Here is a 15,948-nt window from a genome sequence, read left to right on the forward strand (position 1 = left end):
TGTCACGGACTTTTTAATTCGGACAAGACTCCGTGCGGCACTTGACGGTTTACTCACGAATCTTTCACGTTCTTGCAAACTCAAGTAAGCCTTAAACTCGGATCGCTAAGAAAATAAGAAGAAAGACAAAAGCAGAATTTCGGAAGAAGGACTTATATTACTTGTTGGATTGTTGGATGCTTTACAAATGAAATGCTACTACTATTTATACTACTCTAATGCCTAAGAGTAATTAAGTGCTGATTTACAAGTCCTATGTACATGCTTCATATCCCTAGAAGATGTCTCTACGGCTTCCGAAAAAGGCTCCTAGAATCCTTCTAGTCTGCCTCAAAATCTGCCCCCAAGGTTGCCTCAAAATCTGCCCCCAAGGTCTGCTCCAAGACTCTAGGACGACCTAGAGTCTGCTGCAAGCCTCTCCAAGTCCCTTGGGACGCCTGGGCTGCTGCCTGCTTGCTTTGGGCCGCCTGGGCTGCTGCCTGTTTGCTCAGAATGCTGCAAACTTGGGCCTGCCCCAACAGGCTGCCCAACAGGCTGCTGCGAAATGGGCTGGAAAAGTGGCAGGATGTCACAATCTCCCCCACCTAATGTTGCGACGACCGCGACGCATCGCTGCAAAAACTCCTAAACTTTGTCCTTGAACTGCCACAAGTCTTCGTACTTCTCCCATGTGGCTTCTTCAGGAGTCTGGCCCTTCCAATGTACGAGGAACATAGCGCTGGCTTGTTGTCCTCGTTTCCGTTTGGCTTGGTAATCTATGATGGCTTCAATCTCCCGATCATGCGAGGCAGTGATAGTGATAGGGGCCCGTTGTGATTTGTTCCGACTAGGATCGTCCTTATCTTCATGATACGGCTTAAGGACGCTTGCATGAAAGACCGGGTGGATCTTCAAATGTGGAGGCAACTCCAACTTATATGAAATTTTGCCCACCTTGGCAACAATCTTGAACGGACCCTCATACTTACGCACTAAATTATGATGAACGCCTCTTAGTGCCTTAAACTGCCTCGGATTGAACTTTACCAAAACCATGTCGCCTTCTTTGTAATCCGTGGGACGACGCTTGCGGTCGGCAAACTTTTTCATTCTCTTTGCTGCCTTATCCAAATAAGATTTGGCAGCGTCAAGTTGTTCCTCCCAACCTTTGGCAAGATGGTAAGCGCCCAAGCTCTTCCCCTCAAACGAAGTTGGTAGTGAATGGGGAGTTTGGGGTTGCTGACCTGTTGCCAACTCGAATGGTGTGCGCCCAGTAGATTCACTCTTCTGCAAATTGTAAGAAAATTGCGCCATGTCTAAGAGCCTAGCCCAATCTTTCTGGTGCGCACTGACATAGTTCCTAAGATAGCACTCCAACAAGGCGTTGACGCGTTCCGTCTGGCCGTCAGTCTGGGGGTGGAAACTTGTGGAAAAATGAAGTTTTGAACCGAGAATTTCAAAGAGTTCATTCCAAAAGTTCCCAGTGAAACGAGGATCCCGATCGCTGATGATGAACCTCGGCAGCCCCCAATACTTCACTACATTTTTAAAGAACAGTTGTGCAGCTTCCTTAGCAGTGCAACCGACTGTGGCTGGCATAAAGGTAGCATATTTAGAAAACCTATCTACCACGACCATAATGGTGCCAAATCCATTCGACTTCGGTAAAGAAGTAATGAAGTCCATAGTGATGCTTTCCCATGGACGATCTGCTACGGGAAGTGGCTCCTACAGTCCTCCTGGTTGCCTTTGCTCTACCTTATCTTGTTGGCACACAAGACAAGTCTGCACATAACTCTCGATATTGTCCCGCATACGTGGCCAGAAATAAAGAGCTTCAATCAACGCCCTCGTCCTTCGCTGGCCTGGATGCCCCGCCCACGGTGTATCGTGGCTCTCCTTTATAATCTGCCGTCTAATTGAACCGAACTTTGGTACATAAATTCTCCGGCCAGTGGTAAGCAAGAATCCGTCTTCTACCCAAAAACGCCTGGTTCGGCCTTGGGCAGCCAGATCCAATATCTTCTTGGCTTCTGGATCGTGCCGCATACCATCTTTGATTGCGCTTTGTAAGTCACAACGAGCTGAAGAGATAGCCGCTAGATCAGCCTTCCTGCTCAATGCATCGGCCACTACGTTTCCCCTTCCTGGCTTGTACTCCAAGGTATAGTCAAATTCTGCCAAGAAGTCTTGCCATCGAGCCTGCTTCGGTGTGATCTTTTTCTGCGACTGAAAATAGCTAGTGGCGACGTTGTCAGTTTTCACCACAAATTTGGATCCTAGTAGATAGTGTCTCCGTGTGCGTAGACAATGCACAATGGCTGTCATCTCCTTCTCCTGCACAGTGTACTGTCGTTCAGCTTCATTTAACTTCCGGCTTTCAAATGCTATGGGGTGTCTCTCCTGCATCAGGACTCCCCCAATGGCAAAATCAGAAGCATCCGTATGAATCTCGAAGGTCTTTGTGAAATCGGGCAGCATCAAGACTGGTTTTTCAGTAACCGCAGTCTTAAGACCTTCGAATGCTCCCTGGCACTCCTCGCTCCATACCCATGGCCTGTTCTTCTTCAGCAACTCGGTCAGTGGAGCGGCTTTAGCGGAATACCCACTAATGAACCTGCGGTAATAATTCGCAAGTCAAAGAAACGAACGTAGCTCGGTCACCTTGGTAGGTGCTTACCAATCTTAGATCGCCTTTACCTTTGCCTCGTCCATACGAAGCTCACCTTGGCTGATCACATGGCCCAAGAAGTGTATCTTGGGTTGGGCAAACTCGCACTTCTCCCGCTTGACATAAAGCTGGTTATCTCGCAGAACTTTGAAGACTTTCTTCAAGTGTGTCACATGCTCCTCCAAAGTGTCACTATAGATGACTATGTCGTCTAAGTACACCACCACGAATTGATCAAGGTAGGGATGTAGAATTTCGTTCATCAGTGTGCAAAAGGTGGCAGGTGCGTTGGTTAAGCCGAAGGGCATCACCAACCATTCGAATGCTCCGTACCTGGTTACACATGCTGTCTTTGGTTCATCCCCCTCCGCGATGCGCACTTGATAGTAGCCTTTCCGGAGATCCATCTTGGTAAAGTATTTAGCCTGTCCAAGACGGTCAAACAAATCTGCAATCAGCGGGATCGGATATTTGTTCCTAATTGTGATCTTGTTGAGCGCCCTGTAATCAATGCACAACCGCATCGACCCGTCTTTCTTTTTCTGGAACAAGACAGGCGCGCCATAAGGTGCCTTCGACGGACGGATGTGACCTGCTTCGAGGAGCTCTTTCAATTGCTTCCTCAGTTCCTCTAACTCAGGCGGAGCCATGCAGTAAGCTGCATGCGCAGGTGGCTTGGCTCCAGCCTCCAACTCGATCATGCGGTCTACCTCGCGCCTTGGAGGTAGTGTCTTCGGCAGCTCCTCCGGCATCACATCACTGTTTTCCTCCAAAACAGTTTCTATGATTGGTGGCAAAGGTTCCATAGCACCATGGTCTTCATCCGAATTTGCAATGGTGGCAAGGAAAGTCGGTGTTCCCTTCTTCAGGCCCTTCACAATCTGCATGGCCGATAGATGAGCATACCCATCTTTCTTTGGCACCTTAACAAGAGGTACCATGCATGATTTTTTCCCTTCCATCACCATGAGTTGTTGAAGGTAGGGATCAATCATTGTGTGACAACGTTGAAAAAACTCCTGCCCAAGAATGATGTCGAAAATGTCCAAAGGAGCAACGGTAAAATTCGTTTTACCGTGCCATTTCCCTAAGGTGATGCTGACCTCACGAGCAATTCCACACACGGGAGTTGGTGGAGCGTTGACCGTCTTGATGCGATTGTTACTTGGAACAATTTTCAGTCCCAATTTTTCCGCCATCGTCTTGGTCATGATATTTGCTTCGGCACCGGAGTCCACCATGGCCCGAGCTGGTTGCCCGTTGATGGAGATGTCCACATATTGCGTCCTGCAGTCCCTTGGCTTGTCGGTCTGTTTGGCTATAGCACCGCACAGACTAACCATGCCTAGCTGAGTAGTGTCTGCCGATTTCGCCTTCTCTTGTGCCTCCTTTTCCTTCCGTTCACGGACGATGGCACCAAGGCTCTTCATCTTTGGGCACCTGGCATAACCGTGTGGTCCACCACATATATAGCACCCGTCTCCTTTGCTGGACTGCGTCCGCTTCTCCGAGAACTTTTGGCGTTCAAACCGTCTGCCATCCGGTTTGGGCGGGTCACGCTGTTTGGGAGGTGCCGACTGTTCTCTGCCTCGGCCATGATCTCCCCCCCCCCTTTGGCTTGACTGCCCCTTGCCTCCATGCCCTTCGCCTTGTCCAAACGATCATGTTTGAAATCTGTCAAGGTTTCGGCTTGAGTGATGGCTTCATCAATGGTTTTTACTTGACGCCGCTCTAAATCGGTCCTCGCCCAATTCTGCAGCCCGTCCATGAAGGTGAACAACATGTCATCTTCCGTAAGTTGGGGAATTTGGAGGGTTAAAATTGTGAACTCTTTCACATACGCCTTGATACTTCCCGTCTGCTTCAACTCTCGGAGTTTGCGTTTCATCTCATACACGGCATTATTGGGGAAGAAAGCTTTCTTAAATTCCTCACGGAATTGTTCCCATGTGTCGATGGTACGAATGCCCTTCTCAATTTCGGCATCTTTGCGTTTCCACCATAACATGGCTACATCGGAAAGATACAACACGGCAGTGTTGATCTTGTTGGCATCGCTCCTGACCCGATTACACTTGAAATAATTTTCCAAGTGCCATAGGAAGTTACCCACCTCTAAGGCGTCACGGACACCTTTGAATATTGGTGGCTTGGGAACCTCGACTCTGGTCTCCCTTTCCTGGCCAAGTGATGTTTATCAACCAACCTCTATCTCTTCTTCGAGAGTTTCTACCTTGTTCTTCAGCGTCTCAATCGTCGCAAGGGCGTCTAAGAACCTGAATTCCAAGGAAGTAATGGTTTTCTTCATCGCTAACTCAGTCCGCTTGCGTACCTCCAACTCCTTCCGGATTTCCTCAACTTCCTCAAGGGCGTGCTCTTCGAGGTCTTTGAAGTTTCTGTTCATTCCATTCAAGCGCTGGCCTAAGATCTCAACAGCTTGCTTCGCCATTTCGACGCTGGCAATCCACTCATGTCCAACAGTAACGTCTACGGCATCTTCGCCGTTGTCGTCGTCACTTCCATCGACAATAGTGGGCGGGAGAAATGTTTGTCCATCGCTTGGTGGAGGATCGCTTGGTGGAAGATCGGGCAGATTGGGTTCGCTTCCCTTCTGCTTGTTCTTCCCTTTCTTGTTTTTCTTTCCTCCATCAGAGCGAATGTTGGGGGTGTTGCTAGTGCCGCTACCGTCTCCTTCGTTAGTCATTTTCTTACGATGAACCTGCTCTGATACCACTTGTCACGGACTTTTTAATTCGGACAAGACTCCGTGCGGCACTTGAAGGTTTACTCACGAATCTTTCACGTTCTTGCAAACTCAAGTAAGCCTTAAACTCGGATCGCTAAGAAAATAAGAAGAAAGACAAAAGCAGAATTTCGGAAGAAGGACTTATATTACTTGTTGGATTGTTGGATGCTTTACAAATGAAATGCTACTACTATTTATACTACTCTAATGCCTAAGAGTAATTAAGTGCTGATTTACAAGTCCTATGTACATGCTTCATATCCCTAGAAGATGTCTCTACGGCTTCCGAAAAAGGCTCCTAGAATCCTTCTACTCTGCCTCAAAATCTGCCCCCAAGGTTGCCTCAAAATCTGCCCCCAAGGTCTGCTCCAAGACTCTAGGACGACCTAGAGTCTGCTGCAAGCCTCTCCAAGTCCCTTGGGACGCCTGGGCTGCTGCCTACTTGCTTTGGGCCGCCTGGGCTGCTTCCTGTTTGCTCAGAATGCTGCAAACTTGGGCCTGCCCCAACAGGCTGCTGCAAAATGGGCTGGAAAAGTGGCAGGATGTCACAGGTGGCTTCGCCAACATGAATTCTACATCTCAATTTTGAGTCTACCATGAAAAGCCCTGATTATCGTTTATTAGGACCTGGTTAAAGTTGAAAATAGAATGAATTTTTTTTTGCTTGGGGAAAAATTTTGAGCAGACACGTCACATTAGCACCTTAATATTATATTATAAAATTTAAGCTTTTTAGGGTTTAATAAACCCCGCAAGTTATATCAAAATTGTTAGGGGTCAAGCCAACCTCCATGGTTTGATATAATTTGTGGGGGTTAATTTGACCCCTATAATAAAACCTCCGTAATTTATATGTTTTTTTGTAGTATAATGCAAGCACTACTAGGACTCTATAAATAGAAACACTTTTTTCTAATTTAATCAACATTCACAATATAGTTCTAGGGTTTTGAGAGTTTTGTTTATGGAGGAAAGTTTGTGAACCTCCTTATATTCAGAGTGAATATTGGTTGAGGTTATTTCTCTCTATATTTTGTAGTCTCATATTTATAGTAGATTGATCATCTCTTTTGTGGGATATAGGTCGATTGGCCGGACAACGTTAAATCTTTGTGTTTTTAATATATTTTTCACTTGTATCTTTTTACTCATGGTCTTTCGAGGTTTGCTTTGTTATCTTCTGCATAACACCTAGTTATTTTAGATATAGTTGACCTTCATTCCCTTTATGTTTAGGTGAGTCATTTTACTTGTGGTAGATTTGTTGTTGGATTTAGAGTTAATCAGACAATGATGGATGTTTCTCGCTTCAAAATGTTTATAAATGCATTAAGTGAATTAATTCAAGGAGCTTCAACACCTTCTATATTGCCTATATGGAAAAGGCATCTCCTAAGTGCTAGAATATCACCATGTATTACATGTACTCAATGAATTCGATGAGCAAATTGAATCAAAAATTTCATGGGAATCAATTGTAGATAAGTTGATACAACAATCATTTTTCTCTTGAAATATGGAGATGGAAGTTATTAAAATCAAGTTCCTTCAAATTCTGAATGTACGAAATTTGAGTTATTAGCGGCGTTTTTATGGAAATGTCGTACCATTGCTTTTGATTTGCACCCTAAAGAAATTGTTCGTTTCACGTTACTAATGAACATACGTGAAAAGTCACTCAACTTTGAACTGCCACGTGAATATGGAATGCATATATTACTCCAGCTACAATATCAAAAGCAGGATTATTATGTTCAAATCCACTGACATATGCAGTAGAATTGGTCAAAAATCTCAAAGATAATATGCATGTAGATTGCATTAAATCAGTAATAGTTTTAATGGTTATTAAAGAAAGACCAGAGTTGTCAAAATCTTGAAATTTTCAAATATCATCAGATAATAGATATGTTGAATTTGATGAATTTGATTTTCGATGGGGAAATCCTATTTTTGGTGGGGTTCCAAAAGCTATATCAGTAATTAGTTTTGGGATGCAAGTTAAAAATATAATAAGGGGGAAAAAGGTATTTTGATAGCTATATATTTGCCTCCATTGATCATGGAAAAATTTCAACAAGTTGTCTACAAGACTTTAAGAAATGTGAAGGAGTCAATATAATTTTAGTGATGAATTAATTTTTCTTTTCCTGCATTTGTATGTTTTGGGAGTTAATAAATCAAAATTCTGAAGCTTGTAATATTCCACCCTTTTTCCATTAATAAGTAATACTTGTCCATTATTTTTTATATTTATAATTGAATTAATTAATATGTTGCAAGCAAATGTTGATCCTCCAAGAAAATTAGAGTTTTACAACAAACATGAGGCATTACATCATCAAATAAAATGAGTTAGCTAATGTCTTTAAATTTAATCAGCCTTACTGTGACGTCCCTCCACAATTCCAGTCTAATTCCGCGTCCGGATAGGGACAGAACGTTCTAGAGTTGTGCGGAGAACTCTAGAACCTTTTGGAAGACTCAAGAAGGATAGAGAAGGTCCCAAAATAGTGTAGAATTCTCTAGAAAGGGGAGCAAAGTGCAAATATTTTAGGGACTTGACAAGTAAATATTAATTGCACTTTAGTCCCTAGGAAGTAGTATAAATAGAGGTGCCCCTCATTTGCAAAGGTATGAAGCAAGTTGTAAGCATTCTCTTAGCGATCTAAGTCTTAAAGGCTTCCTTGAACTTACAAGATCTTGAAAGATTAGTGAGTAAGTCGTCGAGGGCCGCATGGAGTTCTTAGCAAATACTCTAAGTCCGTGACAAAGTGGTATTAGAGCGAGATTTGATACTAAGGGAATGGCTACCGAAGGAGACGTAAACGGCGCTAGCACCACCAACGTCCGTATGGATGGTGGTATGAAAAACCGAAAGGGGAAGAAACATTAAAAGGGTAATGAGGTGCTGCCCGAACTCACACCTAGCGAGGCGCTAACATCTCATCCACCCTCGAGTGCCGAAGCAAGTGACGAAGAATTGGGCGAAGATACCATAGACGTCATTGATGGAAAAGAATGGGTCGCAAGGGTGGAAGTGGCAAGGCAGGCCGTAGAGATATTAGGTCGGCGCATCAACGTGGCAGGCGACAAGTTCAAGACCCTTTAGGACTTCACCCTTGAAGAGACCGAGAAATCCGTAAGGAGTTAGAGGGTCGCCAGCAGGCCGAGTTAGAGATGAAGGAGGCCATAACTTCCTTGGAGTGTCAGCTTATGGACGCGCTTAGCACAATTGAGACGCTGAAGGCCGAAGTGAAAACACTTAAGGAAGGCGTGGAGGTTGGAAGAACTGCATCACCTGATCGTGATAGGGAGGCCAGGGTCGTGGCTCCCAAGCCACCTATATTCAAGGGCATCCGTGATGCTCGAGAGGTGGAAAACTTTCGATGGCACTTGGAGAATTACTTCAAGTGTAGTCGGGTGAGAAGCGACAAAAATAAGATCAACACTGTCATGTTGTATCTGTTCGAGATGGCTATGCTATGGTGGAGACGCAAAGAGGCTGAGATTGGGAAGGAAGGACACGCCCACTTATCGGTCATGCAGATTGTGAAGGGCCTAAAGAAAGGAGAACTGATGTTCCTAGCTACCATTGCAAGTTCATGAGAAGACAATGGTACTATGGAGTCCTTGCCACCAATCATAGAGACTGTCCTTAAAGAGAACAAGGACGTGATGTCGGACGAGCTGCCAAAGACTCTACCTCTGAGGCGCGAGGTAGATCACAAGATAGAGTTGGAGGTCGGAACCAAGCCACCCGCACATGCACCTTACCGTATGGCTCCACCCGAGTTAGAGGAGCTAAGGAAGCAGTTGAAGGAGCTCCCCGAGGCCGGTCACATCCGTCCATCCAAGGCACCTTATGGCGCGCCAGTATTATTTCAGAAAAAGAAAGATGGGTCATTGCACTTATCCATCGACTATCGGGCGCTCAATAATGTAACAATCAAGAACAAATATCATATCATACTGATTGCAGATTTGTTTGATAGACTTGGGCAAGACAAATACTTCACTAAGATGGATCTCCGAAAAGGCTACTACCAAGTGTGTATCGCGGAGGGGGACGAGCCGAAGACAGCGTGTGTTACTAGACACGGAGAATACGAGTGGTTGGTGATGCCTTTTGGCTTAATCAACGCACCCGACACCTTTTGCACGCTGATGACAAAATCTTTCATCCCTACTTAGACCAGTTCGTGGTGGTGTACTTGGATGACATAAGTCATCTATAGCAACACCTTAGAGGAGCACGTGGAGCACCTGAGGGAAGTCTTCCAAATCTTACGGGAGAACCATCTCTATGTAAAGCGGGAGAAGTGCGAGTTCACCTAGCACGAGGTGCACTTCTTAGGCCATGTTATCAGCAGGGCGAACTACGGATGGACAAGGCAAATATTCGGGCAATCCAGGAGTGGAGGCACTCACGAAGGTGACTGAGCAGCGATCCTTCCTTGGACTTGCGAATTACTATCGCAGGTTCATCAGTGGCTACTCCACTGGCTGAGTTGTTAAAGAAGAATAAGTCGTGGGTTTGTAGCGAGGAGTGTCAAAGAGAGTTCGAAGGTCTTAAGGCCGCAGTAACGAAAGAATCGATCTTGACGCTGCCCGACTTCTCCAAGACCTTTGAAATACATACGGATGCCTCAGACTTTTCCATTGGGGGAGTCTTAATGCAAGATAGACACCCAATAACATTTGAGAGCCGCAAACTAAACGAGGACAAATAACGATACACGGTGCAAGAGAAAGAGATGACCGCCATTGTGCATTGCCTACGCACGTGGAGAAACTACTTACTAGGCTCCAAATCCGTTGTCAAAACTGACAACGTGGCCACTAGCTACTTCCAATAAAAAAAGAAGATCACCCCAAAGCAAGCTAGATGGCAAGATTTTCTGACCGAGTTCGACTACGTTTTGGAGTACAAGCAGGAAGAGGCAACGTTGTAGCCGACGCACTAAGTAGGAAGACCGAGCTTGCTGCCATCACGACAGGTCACTGTGACATTTAAGATGTAATCAAGGATGACATGCAACACGATCCAGAGGCCAAGAAGCTGATGAAATTGGCTGCCCAAGGCAAAACCAAACGCTTTTGGATAGAAGATGGCCTTTTGCTCACTACCGGTCGAAAGGTCTATGTGCCTAAGTTCGGGTCTATCAGGCGGCGCATCATTAAGAAAAGCCACGATACGCTGTGGGTTGGGCATCCGGGGCAGCGGCGTACGAGGGCACTGATCGAGGCTATTTACTTCTGGCCACGCATGTGGGATGATATCGAGTGCTATGTACAAACTTGTCTTGTGTGCCAACAAGATAAGGTGGAGCAAAGGCAACAAGGAGGGTTACTAAAGCCACTACCTGTAGCAGAACGCCCATGGGAGAGCGTGACTATGGACTTCATCACTTCCTTGCGAAGTCCGACGAGTTTGGAACATCATGGTCGTGGTGGACAGGTTTTCAAAGTATGCTACCTTCATGCCCGCCACAGCGGGTTGCACCACAAAGGAAGCTGCTCGATTATTCTTCAAGAATTTGGTGAATTATTTGAGGCTTCCGAGACATATCATTAGCAACCGCGACCCACACTTTATCAGAAACTTTTGGAGGGAGTTGTTCGAGATACTTGGCAGAGAGCTTCACTTCTCCACAAGTTTCCACCCGCAGACCGACGGCCAGACCGAACGCGTCAACGCCCTATTGGAGTGCTATATAAGGCACTATCTTAGTGCACATCAGAAGGATTGGTCCAGACTCCTATACATGGCACAGTTTTCCTATAATTTACAGAGGAACGAGTCCATAGGGCGCACACTATTTGAGTTGGTGACAGGCCAAAAACCCCAAACTCCACATTTGTTACCGACTGCTTTTGAGGAAAAGAGTTTGGATGCATACCATCTTGCCAAGGGATGGGAGGAGCAGCTTGACACTGCCAAGTCCTACTTGGACAAGGCAGCCAAAAAGATGAAGAAGTTCGCCGACCGCAAGCATCGTCCCATAGTATATAAAGAAGGAGACATGGTATTGGTGAAATTCAACCCAAGACAGTTCAAGGCACTAAGGGGCGTTCATCAAAACTTAGTGCGCAAATATGAGGGTCCGTTCAAGATCGTTGACAAGGTGGGCAAGATATCGTACAAGTTGGAGTTACATCCACACTTCGATTTCCATCTGGTGTTTCATGCAAGCGTCCTCAAGCCATACCATGAGGACAAGGAAGATCCTAGCCGGAACTGAGCACAACGGGCATCCGTTACTGTCATCGCCTCGCACGACGGGGAGATCGAGGCTATCATAGATTATCAAGCCAAACGGAAGCGAGGTCAACAAGCCAGCTCTATGTTCCTCGTACATTGGAAGGGACAAACTCCAGAAGAAGCCACATGGGAGAAATATGAAGACTTGTGGTAATTCAAAGACAAAGTCCAGGAGTTCTTACAGCAATGCGCCGTGACCGTCACATCCGCAGGTGGGGGAGCGTGTGATGTCCCGCCACAATTCCAGTCTAATTCTGCGTTGGGATAGGGGCAGAACGTTCTAGAGTTTTGCGGAGAACTCTAGAACCTTTTGGAAGACTCAAGAAGGCTAGAGAAGGTCCCAAAGTAGTGTAGAATTCTCTAGAAAGGGGACCAAAGTGTAAATTTTTTAGGGACTTGTAAAGAAATATTAATTGCACTTTAGTCCCTAGGAAGTAGTATAAATAGAGGTGCCTCTCATTTGTAAAGGTACCAAGAAGTTGTAACCATTCTCTTAGCGATCTAAGTCTTAAAGACTTCCTTGAACTTACAAGATCTTGAAACATTTGTGAGTAAGTCGTCGAGGGTCGCACGGAGTTCTTAGCAAATACTTTAAATCCGTGACACTAGCCATTTTTATTGGTTTGGTAGTATTTGAGGACTCTCACTTATATAGAATGATGATGTTATGTTTGATTGGAATTAAATTTCAATCATAGAAAGACAGACTTTTGAAACACATTATTTTTTTTAAATTATTATTCAATTTTTCTTAGTTAATATTTCTCTAACATAGTGCTAAGATGAATATAATACGGGGGCAAATCTACGTAGAAGAATACATAAAATATTAAGATATTTAAATGTTTCGGTTGAGTTAAAAGGGAATATTAAAAAAGATGTATAACCTTTGTAAGATTGAATATGACACATAAATTTGAATCAAAAAGTAAATAATAATATCGACTAAACTTGAATTGAATCGAATCAAATTAAAAAATAAAAATTAGTAGAATGAAATCTTAATAAACCTTAGACTATCTTATTAATGATGAATCCGAATCCGAATGAACATTAATTTTCTATTAGTTATTAACTAACATGTTAGTTTCTACATTTTTCTTTATATATTAATCTTAAGTTAATTGTCAATTTTAGTTACAGAGAATTATTATTATTATTATTATTACTATTATTATTATTATTATTAAATACCTTTTCAATTTAATACAGCAGAAGGGGTAGTATTTTATATAAAAACACATGTTTCTCGTCTTTTATTTGATTTAACAGCCAACGTAGCTGTTTTTTTTTCCTCTGTTTTATTAAACAGAGAAATATTCGATCAGACTAATATGAATCATTATACACTTTGACATTGAATGGTCATTGATAAATTATTTTTTTTGACTTATTAATGTAACGTTCACAAACAATGAAATTAAAAAGAAATAAAAAAGTTTTCTTTTTAAAAATGGTTGGACATACATAAATGTTCTTTACGTATTTTCTAGTCACCGACAAAATAGTAATCAGTGAATCGTCTTTTTACTTGTCTATTATTTTAGAAATAAATTTTTCCTTAACATTCATTTTTTGTTCTTCAAATCATTTTTGAAAATCTAACAATAAATAGTATTAATTACTATGACCCAAATGAATACTAATTTGCTAGAATTATTTATTAACCTGTCAATTATTAATTTTAAATATTAAATAATTAATTTATTATATACTAAAACCTTATATTTAATAGTGCTCGTGTTAAACGCTTTTTTTTTCGAAAAAACAAAATAATGGTTACACCACACATCTTTTTTTTGTTTGTAGTAGTGTAGGGTCCAACATTTCCACACCACACATTTTTTGTGTTTGTGATAGAATTACACTCACTTGATGTAATTGACACACTATAAATCTCATTCCAAATGCGTACAAATAATTCATATTTTAAAATAACAACTCAATCAATCAATCGTTGCTAGCACTCTAAATTCTATTAAACCTATTAAACCAAATAACAGTACGTTACACGTACGTATGGCACGTATGGCACATAATACTATGCCAATTTCAGTTACACATGACAAGCCAAAATTAGTTGTTCCATCAATTGTAACACCTCATGAGATAAAACAGCTTTCTGAAATAGATGATCAAGGGAGTATTCGTTTCCATGTTTCTGTATTAATGTTTTATAAATATAATTCTTCAATGGAAGGTAAAGATCCAGCAAAAATTATTAAAAACGGATTATCTAAAACACTTGTATTTTATTATCCATTAGCTGGTAGACTCATTGAAGGGCCTAATAAAAAGCTTATGGTAAATTGCAATGGTGAAGGAGTCTTGTTTATTGAAGCTGATGCTAATGTGGAGCTTGAAAAATTAGGTGACTCTATTAAACCACCATGTCCATATTTGGATTTACTACTTCACAATGTTCCTGGTTCTGATGGAATGATTGGTTGCCCTCTTTTGCTAATTCAGGTAAATAACCTTTTATATAAATCTTCTTTTCTTATATAAAAAAATTATTAAACTAGTCCTTCGGGATGACTAAGTTGGTTTAGAGGGTGGTTATCTGACCCTTCTCAATGTCTTCTGAGTCGAGCTTGTGACATAGAACTTGTCTAATGTTGTTTACATAACCACACAGGCTATTACACAGCAAGGGATTTACCTCGTGCTCATCTGCAGGGCAGAGGCTGTAGCAGAGATTGTAGCTATTGCAAATTACAATTTATTTATTTTTAACTAAACTAGAATATTTCTATGTATAGGTGACTCGTTTTATTTGTGGTGGATTTGCTGTTGGATTTAGAGTTAATCACACAATGATGGATGCATATGGTATCAAATTGTTTCTAAATGCATTAAGTGAATTAATTCAAGGAGCTTCAACACCTTCGATATTACCTGTATGGCAAAGGGATATACTAAGTGCTAGATCACCACCATCCATTACATGTACTCACCATGAGTTTGATGAGCAAATTGAATCAAAAATTGCATGGGAATCAATTGAAGACAAGTTGATACAACAATCATTTTTCTTTGGAAATAAGGAGATGGAAGTCATTAAAAATCAACTTCCTCCAAATTATGGATGTACGAAATTCGAGTTGTTAGTGGCATTTTTATGGAAATGTCGTACCATTGCTCTTGATTTGCACCCTGAAGAAATAGTTCATTTGACATATCTTATTAATATACGCAGAAAGTTACTCAACTTTGAACTACCATCCGGATATTATGGGAATGCATTTATTACTCCAACTGCGATATCGAAAGCAGGATTGTTATGTTCAAATCCATTGACATATGCAATTGAAATGATCAAGAAACTTAAAGATCATATGAATGAAGAGTACATTAAATCAGTAACAGATTTAATTGTAATTAAAGGGAGACCAGAGTTATCAAAATCTTGGAATTTCATTATTTCAGATAATAGATCTGGTGGTTTTGATAAATGTGATTTTGGATGGGGAGAGCCTATTTTTGGCGGAGTTCCTAAAGCTGTATCTTTAATTAGTTTTGGTGTGCCTGTTAAAAATGAAAGTGGTGAAAAGGGTATTTTGATAGCCATAAGTTTGCCTCCTCTTGCTATGAAAAAATTTCAAGAGGTTGTGTATAACTTGACTTTAAGAAATATGGAAGGAGTTAACATAATTTCAAAAATGTAGAATTAACTACTTGTCCATCTTGTATGTATGATATTTATAAATCAATGAATTTTTTTTATCTTCGATTGGAGATAAAATTTAAGTTCAATATAATAGTTAAAACTTTTTCTTGACATTTCGCATAGGTGAGTGAATGTCATGCAACATGCCACCTCACCCTAGCACTATTTTAATGGGGGTAATATTTATGAAAATCACCTATACTTTCTTATTTTTTGGTTTAACAACCAATCCACATTGCCAAAAGATTGATGTTGAAGGATCAAGTAAAGAACAAACTTTTTAAATCATTGATTTTCATTTTTAGTGAAAGAAAGAGAGACAAAAATTTTCTGAAAAAGACAGTTGGAGTGTGTTTGTTTAGAGCCATACATATGTATCCCCTCATTCATTTTTTGATTTCTGAACACAAAATTTAAGAAAAAAAGAAATAATTTAAAATTTGATAATTTAAAATAAAGTTATAAATATTTTTATCAGTTATAAATTATTTTATCAAGGATTAAAATGAGAAGTAATTTGAAATTTAAACTTTTTTTTAAATAAACATGTATAACCGATTATAGTATTTATATCATGCCCTTTCTCCCTTAGTCCCTTTGTATCTCTAGTTCTTAAT

General features: G+C 41.6%; 1 protein-coding gene and 1 pseudogene across 1 annotated transcript; both read left to right on the plus strand.

Annotated features, from left to right (window-relative positions):
• The window catches only part of LOC107019333, a 29,046-nt pseudogene extending 21,528 nt beyond the window's left edge, over nt 1–7,518 (plus strand).
• A 6,049-nt stretch (nt 7,519–13,567) lies between these two features.
• LOC107018953 (methanol O-anthraniloyltransferase-like) lies at nt 13,568–15,392 on the plus strand. Its single transcript, XM_015219552.2, has 2 exons — nt 13,568–14,130; nt 14,424–15,392. The coding sequence occupies exons 1-2, from the start codon at nt 13,681–13,683 to the stop codon at nt 15,327–15,329; spliced, it is 1,356 nt and encodes a 451-aa protein (XP_015075038.1). The 5' UTR covers nt 13,568–13,680; the 3' UTR covers nt 15,330–15,392.
• The last annotated feature ends 556 nt before the right edge of the window (nt 15,393–15,948 follow it).

The sequence above is a fragment of the Solanum pennellii genome, chromosome 5 (assembly GCF_001406875.1).
Source record: "Solanum pennellii chromosome 5, SPENNV200".
NCBI classification, from domain to species: Eukaryota; Viridiplantae; Streptophyta; class Magnoliopsida; order Solanales; family Solanaceae; genus Solanum; species Solanum pennellii.